The 8,566-nt window shown below is 55.8% G+C and overlaps 1 protein-coding gene across 1 annotated transcript; it reads right to left on the bottom strand.

Moving 5' to 3' along the window:
* Nucleotides 1–519: 519 nt before the first annotated feature.
* Nucleotides 520–6,291, bottom strand: KIAA2013 (KIAA2013 ortholog). Its single transcript, XM_026519824.4, has 3 exons — nt 5,067–6,291; nt 2,122–2,975; nt 520–771 (listed from the first exon to the last, which is right to left on the bottom strand). Exons 1-3 carry the CDS (start codon nt 6,097–6,099, stop codon nt 754–756), a joined length of 1,905 nt encoding a protein of 634 aa, XP_026375609.3. The 5' UTR covers nt 6,100–6,291; the 3' UTR covers nt 520–753.
* Nucleotides 6,292–8,566: the final 2,275 nt, after the last annotated feature.

The raw sequence follows: 8,566 nt of genomic DNA on the forward strand, positions 1-8,566 counted from the left end.
GCGGCTGGCCCTTCTGCTTCAGTCGCCACCCAAAAGCCTGGTGACAGAGGAAGACCCCAAGTCTCCGGGTTTCAACCACACACAAACCGGTCATGGAAGTTTGAAAGAGATTTATTTAAAAACAGAACAAAAAAGAAGCTTTGGTATTTCAAAACCCAACAATCATCAATCACTAGAAAGTTAAATACCTCCCCTAAAGCCCAGCAGTACAAAAGCACAGACCTCCACAGGCTCCTGATAAGAAAGAGACAGTGTGCAAACCCGGGGACGAGCCAAGACCCACGCCCCCAGCACAGGCGGGGCGGTGTCGGTCGGAGATCACTTCTGTGACTCACTGTCTCGAACAGATGCGAAAGCTGTCCCCCCAAATCTCAACAACAATAAATTAAAAATTCAGTCGAGAAAGAACACATTAAATTAGGAATAGAACACAATTTCTCCTAGACAAGTCTTTTCAAAAGAGGGTCTATGTCCTGGGACAGAAGCGGGGGGAGTGGAAGGAGTGAGTTCAATTTCAAGTATTTTCCATCTAGGTTCATTTTATTGAGTCGAAAGCTTACAAAAAGTCCACTGGCCCTCCCCTCCCGCTCCCCGATGCCAACTCCTGAACCTCCACACGCGCTCTGCGTCACTGGTGTCCCCAACAAGGCACAAAAGGGTGGGTGCTTTCAAAGGCTCCCTTGTTCGTGCAGCAGGGCTGTCAGCGCTGGGCGTCTCGTGCAGACGGGGCTGAAAGCAGGGCTGTCAGTGCGCTCACACGCTGGGATCCTCCTGTGCAATGAACAAAACAGGCTGTTATTCTTCACCGCCAACCCCGTGGAAGCGACACAACTACCAGGGGAAGCAGGTGACCGAGAGGACCCTGGTGCCCCCACCCCCCAGGCTCTGCAGATGCTCCTGGCCCAGGGATGTGCCACAGCCACCGTGGAGCCCGTGGCCCGGACAGCTTTGCAGGCCAGTGTGGCGTTCACCAGGCTCTCCTCCACCGTGGCCCGGCTCGAGCCCGAGGAAACGGAGGCACAGGAGGTAGCAACCCCAGATTAGGGGTTTGGCTTGCCCCTCCCGGATCAGGTGGGAAAATACGGGCAGATGGGTCTACGCCAGAAGCAGCAGGGAAAAGCAGCCTGCCTACCTCACAGAGGCTGTCAGACCCACGCCGTGCAAATTTAGCAGCTGTTCTATTACAGCTCGGAAAGATTTCTTTTTCATCTGACTTTCCCCTTGTTCTTCAAGCTTGGAGCTCAGACCTGCTGCCCACCCTTCTCTCCCACTCCTTCAGGCTGAGTGCTACTTCTCCACCTGGCCTTGGGCCAGGAACCAGAAACCAGAAGGCACAAAGCCCTCTGTGGAGGTAATGAGGCATTTCTCCTGAGTTGGCTCAGGCTCCTTAACTGCTGGGAGCACAGGTCGGGAGCTAATGTTGTCTGTCCACTCACTGGCCTGACAAGAAGAGAGGAGAGAAAGAGAAGCAAGCCCAGCTCCCCTCTGAGGAACTTTCTCCTGTGACTGCCAATAATGGACTCCGTTCTGTTCCCTCTCCCGGGAAATCCTGGCAGCGAGAAAGCAGAGGGCTGGCTGGCAAGGCAGATGAGGTGGCCTCCCCGAGACTGAGCCTGATCCCCAAGACACATTCCGGCCGAGAGTCCCACAAGGGCCACGCTCAAAGTCACGGCTTCCTGGGGGCAAAGATGTTTTAGGAAAGGAGGGGAAGGATCACGCTCGGCACTGACAAGATGACCCCCGTAGCTGGCCCACGGCGAGAGGCAGTGAACAGGCCCTCAGGGGTGATGACAGGGGTCCCCTCTGCAGCTTAGACGAGGCTGGGGTCAGCCTGGGGGTTTGCTGCAATTATTTGTAAATGCTGTGACTTACCAGGGCAGGGAACGGACTGTCGATGGGAGGCCGGCAGACTCAGCTACCCACCACTGTCCCTTCCTATGATCTCCTCTTAGAAGTCACTTTTTGATAGCCTCTCTAAACACACTCACTGCTCTCTGTGTTGCAGGTGGAGGGTACTGGCTTAGAAGGGGACCCCAGTACCACCCAGGCCCTCCCCTGTGCCGGCCTCAGGACAGAACACCAGGCCGGGGCCTCGGGCTCTGAAGACAGGGGACTTTATACCTTACTCCTGAAGAGGGGCTTGGCCCCAGGCCCACAGTACTCATTGTAGATGAGCTTGAAGAGGAAGAGGTGGAAGAGGGTGATGAGGGAGGCCACGCTGAACCAGAAGAGGAAGGGCAGCCCAGGGTCCTGCTGGGCCATGTGCTCGTCGTGGGCCAAGATGGCCTTGAGGTGCAGCGTGTGGCGCAGGTCCTGCAGGTGCGTGAGGTCGGTGGAAATGTAGAGCAGCGGCGTGATGGGCTGCGTCACCATGACCGGGAACGTGTGGCCCTGGGGCGCCGAGGTCAGCTCCACGGGCTCCTCCAGGCAGCCTGCCTCGCATGCGTAGATCTTGATGGGCTGGCCGCGCGACTCCACGGACACGTGCAGGTACGGCTTGCCCTCGGGGTCCGCGAGCACGGCCAGGTTGATGTGGTCGTTCTTGTAGCGGATGCCGTGCAGGGCGTAGCTGTTGTGCAGCACGTCGGGGTCGGCCTGGAACTGGAGGTGGTTCTCCGTGAACTGCAGCCCCCCGAAGCTGAGCACCATGCCCTGTAGGATGCCCGGGGCGCCGACCCTCACCAGCCCCTTACAGCCCCGCTTCTGCAGGGTCAGCCTCCACAGGTCGGAGAGCTGCAGGATCTGCTGGACCGAGGACAGGCGGCCCGGCCACAGGTTCTCGGCGTGCATGGTGGCGTGGCCGCTGAAGCAGTGGTCTTCGTAGTTGAGCGTCGACTCCATCTGGTCGCGCTCCCGGTGGCTCAGGCCGGGGCTGAGCAGGGGGGCTGGTGAGCAGGAGAGCATGTAGTACAGCGTCAGGTTCACGGTCAGGCCCGACGGGGTGTGAGCGTCCGTGATCTTCTTCATTTCCACACCTGTAACACCACAAACCGGGCACGTTAAGGAGGAACAGTGGGGCCGGGAGACTGAGGTCATGACATGAGGAACAGCAGAGAAGGAAGCTCTGGCCCCTAGGGAGGTCCATGGCAGCTCCAGTCTCCCCTGAAGAGGGGAGAAAGTCATCCTGCCTGGCTCCCACATACGACCGGGTTGACCCTGTGGGCCCAAAACCGAAAATCCTGTTTGAAGTGGAGCCTCCTGCCAGCGCCCAGAACACAGACGGGGCCAGAACATGGTGGCAGGTGAAAAGTCCAGCCCTCTGCCTCCAGAAGCCTGTCATCAGCGCCCTGGCCCGTCTCAGCCTGCTCCTCGCTAACACCCATTCTCCAGTCCTGGAGCTTTAAATGACATCTGAACACCCCATCTCCCAAATCTGTATGAATTCTAGACTCCAACAGCTAACTGCCCGTTGGGTGTCTCCACCTGGATGCCTGACAGGCGTTTTGAACCTGACATGGTTTGAACTCTTCCAACCCCAAACCAATCCTTCCCCAGATTATCTCTGGACACTTGCTCAAGCCTTCCCCACAAATTTAGCAGTCCCTCTCAAATTCTCACGCCCCACGTCCAGTCCATGCCAAGTCCTGGTGGCACCAGCTCCAAAAGTAGCAGAAGCCGTTCACTTCTGCCTCCACAGAGTGGCCACAACTCTGGTCCCAGCCACCCTCCTCTTTCACCTGGGCTCCTGCAAAATCCTCGTATCGGGTCTCTGTGTCCCACTTTTGTCCCCTTACAGTCTACACTCTGCACAGAGCAGCCAGAGGGGGCTTTAAAAATGTACAGCTCCTGGTTGTCTCTGCTCGGTTTTCCATCCCAAATAGAAGCAAATTCACCATTCCCACCAAGGTCTACCAGGCGCTTCCGGATCTAGCCATCACCACCCTTCCCTTGCATGCAAGCTGCCAGCCACACGGGCCTCAACCACACCCGCTCCTGCCTTCGGGCCTCTGACCTGCTGGCTCCCTCCACATGACCACTCAGCTGGTTTCTTGCTATTCAGGTCTTAGCTAGGTGCTTCCTCCTCAGAGAGGCCTCCCTGACAACTGGAGCTAAACAGAGGCCCCACCCCACTCTTCCCCTCACCCTGTCACCCTCCAACACATACTTTCAACTTGACAGAACTTTTTATTCTAAAAAGTTATCTTGCTTATTCAGATTTTCACTTTTCTAGTAGCGCCTTCCTCCCATCCAGAATTTAAGCAAGCACCCTGAGAACAGAAACTTCGTTCTATTCACTTCTGTATCCCTCGTATGGAGAGAACAGTCCCTGACAAGATTCAATCAATACTTGCTGAGTGAATTAAACACACGTTGAGCAACTAAGTATAAGGATTTAGACAACAAGCACCCTGGAAACCAGACTCTCTCTCTCCTCTAGAATAGGATTTCCTTTATTTCAACTGTCAACGGGGGAAAGCAGTTTTCATTTGACCTGCCCATTCCAACCTGCCGAGGAAGAGGTTCCATTCCCTCCCAGTGAAAAGGTGCAGCCACTCTGGCCAAGGCACACTTCAGCCTCGTGGGAGTCCTGCCTTGGGGGCGCCTGGGGCATGTGACTCTTGATCTCGGGGCCATGTGTCCAAGCCCCACGATGGGCACAGAATTCACTTTTAAAAAATAAGAAAAAAGCCCATGCCTGTCACCAGCCAGACTGTGGGGGACTGAGGAAAGAATCTGGGGACAGCCAGGCCTCTCTGTTGATTTATCCTTTAAAAACCGACCCCGACATCCATTCTCCAAATCAGTCCTCATCTACAAGAACAAATAACAGACCTGTCTTTCACGCTCATTCTTTCACTAGAATCTCACAAAAGCCCTCTGAGGTCAGTGCTTCTGTTATTATTGAATACAAGCCTGGGGAGATCAGTTAACTGGTCCAAGGTCACACAGATACTAAGTGGTAGAGCAGAGAGTCAGCCCCATGTCAATGGCCAAGCCCCCTTTAACCACCCCACTACTCCCTTTCAGTGTCACCTCTGCATACTTTAGCGGGGTATCTCCAGGGTGGACCGTGTGCACCCTGGTGTAAGGTGTGGACTGTGGACCAAGAACTGGCCAGGCCTCACCTGGGCTGAAGAGCTGAGCCCAGAGGCGCTGGTGGTCCTGAAGTAGCTCAGCCGCTGGCATCTCCAAGAGCTCCAGCATTTCCTTTCGGGCCAAATCCTGGAGCACCTTGAGCTCCTTGGCTGCTTTGCTTTTGAGCACCTGGGGGCTAATGGGGCCTGAAACATGCACCACCCACAACACTGTCTCGTCCAGCTGTGTCTTGGGAGCCACTTGGAGCCGGTTCACTAGCTTCTTGGCGGCCACCACCACCAGGTGCACCAGCCCCGTGGGAAAAGGCGGGGACCGGCCTGAGTAGAGGAGGAACTGATGATCTCCCACCTTCTCCAGGGTACTGGTGAAGGCTCTGGGGACCGGGCCGGCAGTGGGCCCCACAGTCTGCAGCGCGGCCACCCGCTCCGTGGGATTGTTGAGCTGAATACGCTGCAGATAGACGTGGGGTCGGCCCCGGTGCGCCAGAAAGTCCTCTTGCAGCAGCACGCAGTCGCGGCCGGATCCTGTGACCAGGCCGGAGGCCGAGGCGGGCCCGGGGACCGCGCCCGCAGGACCGGGACCCGAGGTCCCAAGCTGCAGGCAACGCACTCGGCGCAGCAGCCCTTCACGGAGAAGCAGCACCGACTCTCCCGCTTCGGAGAGCGCACTGAGCGGACGCAGCTGCACGAAGGGCACGAAGTCCGGCGCCACCGCGGGCTCTCGTTCTCCAGGAGTCACCCACAGCCTGTTGGCGGCCACGTCCAGTGCCAGGAAGCCGTTGGCCACCAGGGCCGGCACTCCAGGGCCTAGCGGGACAGCCTCGCCGCGCTCCCGCAGGCCGCGCCAGGCGCGGGTGGCCGCCTCCAGGCAGGCAGAGGGCTCGGCGGCGCCCGGGTCGCCGCGGGCCCAGGGCAGCAGGTGCAGGCCGCCCGCGGCCCGCCGCGCCCCGGAGCCGGCGAACCACAGAAGCAGCAGCAGGAGGCCGAGCAGGCAGAGTAGGCGGCGGGCCCAGCTGCTCGACAGGAGTCCCGGCAGCCCCTTAAGCCGCTGCTGCAGCCACATCGGGCCGCCAGGAGCGGCGCGGGGGCGGCCGCCGGGCCCGCCGCCCAGCCCACCGGCCCGGCCGCCCGCGCCTCACTCCCCGGCCCGGATCGCGGCACCCACCCCGGCCCCCGCCGCAGCCGCCGCAGCAGCAGCCAACGCTGCTTCCTCCTCCTTCTCGGTTGCCCCCGGCCGTCAAACAACACCGGCCGTCAAGCGCCACCGGGTCTTTTGCGACGCACGGGAAAGGAGGGGGCGGAGGGAAGAGACAGGGGCGGAGGGAAGAGACAGGGGCGGGCCAGAGAAAAGGGGGCGGAGCCACAGCGAGGACACGGCTGCAGCCGTGGGGGCTGGACCTTCGGATCCCGGGCTGATAGAGCGAAGGCCCAGGGAGGGCTGGGGTTTGGGGGAGGGGTGGAAGAGTGGAAGCATCCAACTCGCTTGTAAAAAAAAATTACTGAGCCTGCCAAACCGAACACGTGTTGGGCCCCGTTTGCTACTGATGGATTCAACAGCCCTAAGAGTGAAAAAAAATAAGAAGGAAACTTTTCTGTAAAAATGACGATCCTCCCTGCAAAAAAACTTAGTAGAGAAGAAAGGAAGAAGGAAGGAAGGAAGGAAGAAGGAAGGAAGGAAGGAAGGAAGAAGGAAGGAAGGAAGGAGAGACGAAAAGAAGGAAAGAAGGAAAGAAAGAAGAGTAAAGTAACCACTGTAACTAGACTTTTTAGGAAATATTTTATTGACAACTCTTCCAGACCTGTCTGGCTGCATGTACAGCATATAGAGACACGAATCCCACCCAAGAGTGTCCATTTCTCTACCACACCAAGCTGTCCTTTTGATGTCACCCTGAGTTTTAATTTATTAAATGACATGAGACACTAAAGTCTCATTATTTGAAAATGACTTTAAATTGTGAATCATCAATGCAAAAGGGAAATTTTGCTTTGTTTCTGGGGAAAAAATTCAATATGAGCACAGGGGTGGACAATGGGGCGATTGTTTCCGCTGTGGTTTCAGGACATTCCAAAACCAGACAGTGCTTCCCAGTTGTTGAAAATTAAACGGTCATTTGAGGTGGCTCCCTGTGGGCTGTGAGCAGACAGTGATGTGTTTGCTGAGTCGGAGTGCCAGCGTCCTGTGAGAAGGTACCTGTCCAGGTGATCCTACAGTATGGTGACCTTTTTTTTTTTCTTCAAGGTTATTATCAAAGCATAAACACAATTTTTAAAATAATTTATTTATTTTCTTAGTAATCTCTATACCCAAGGTGGGGCATAAACTCACTACCCCAAGATCAAGAGTTACAGGCTCTTACGACAGAGCCAGCCAGCCACCCCCATAAACGCACTTCTTAATTCCCTCCTGGTTCACAAACCCCACAGGATATGTTCATGGGGGTGCAGGAATCCATGACCTACTGTTAGGAAGACAGGCTCCATCCAACCCCATTGGGAAGGCAGAAGTCCTTGGGTAGCACAGTGTGGTGAGAACAAAGGACCAGGCTTGATTCTAACTGTGAAATGGGGATGAGGAGAGAATCCGCCAGTCGTGTTTTTGAGGAATAAATAAGCTAATGCAGGCAAGGAATGCAAGGTGCATGACACATAGTGAATGTTCAGTAAATGTAAACGCACATAATTACATTTGCTATTACAATCAACTGTGTAATAGAGATATACCTCGGCCCACTTACGTGAATGTTTCAGGGGGAGCAATTCCTAGAAGCAGGTTCCTGGGTCAAAGGGAAGCCTCATTATTTGTGCTCTTAACTCCCTGCCACCCTCCCTCCCACCCCAGCAGGGGAATCACAGCCCAGGGTCAGCAACAGAGCCACAACAAAACCAGGGGTCAAGAGTACAGAGGACCCTGGCACCAGCTCTCTGGGCTTTGAATCTTGGCCTCACCCCTTGCTAGCAAGTCCGCTGACTTCCCTGGGCCTCAGTGTTTCCATCCATAACGTGGGGATTATAAAACCGAGGAGGATCGCTCTCAGACTTCAGTGACATGGGCATGTGATACATTTAGCATACTGCCTGGCTGAAAATAACCACCATTTTTACCTATTCTAAATGTGCACATTCTAAATGTGCTAAGGACGTCCTCCCCTCTCCCGACCCCTCTCCCGTCTGTCCCTCTCCCTAGATGCAACCACTGTGATTTTTCATTCACAGAAATTGTAGCATATAATATACACATGTATCTCTCTATTTTCACTTAACGGAACAGCTTGGAAATCCTATCATTATTGTTATTAAAGAGGTTAAGTGCCAGTCGGACTAGCTGATGGGTGTGAAGGGGGAGGAGGCTGCGGGCCGGCTGGCGGCAGGGTGTGGCAGAGGCCAGCACCATTCCTTGGCTCCGCCAAGAAAACGGATAAAAGAAGACAAGGAAAGTGAGAAAAGCACCCCCACCCCTTGGCACCAGACAACTGCCATCTGGGCCAGCCATCCTTCCTGCAACTTCCCAGGAAACCAGAGTCCTGAGC

This window comes from Ursus arctos, unplaced genomic scaffold (assembly GCF_023065955.2).
Source record: "Ursus arctos isolate Adak ecotype North America unplaced genomic scaffold, UrsArc2.0 scaffold_32, whole genome shotgun sequence".
In the NCBI taxonomy this organism is placed as follows: Eukaryota; Metazoa; Chordata; class Mammalia; order Carnivora; family Ursidae; genus Ursus; species Ursus arctos.

Coding starts and splice junctions, on each gene's coding strand:
- KIAA2013 (XM_026519824.4), bottom strand. CDS start 6,099: ATGTGGCTGCAGCAGCGGCTTAAGGGGCTGCCGGGACTCCTGTCGAGC. Junction 2,976..5,066: donor GGCTCAGCTCTTCAGCCCAG/GTGAGGCCTGGC, acceptor GTGGTGTTACAG/GTGTGGAAATGAAGAAGATC.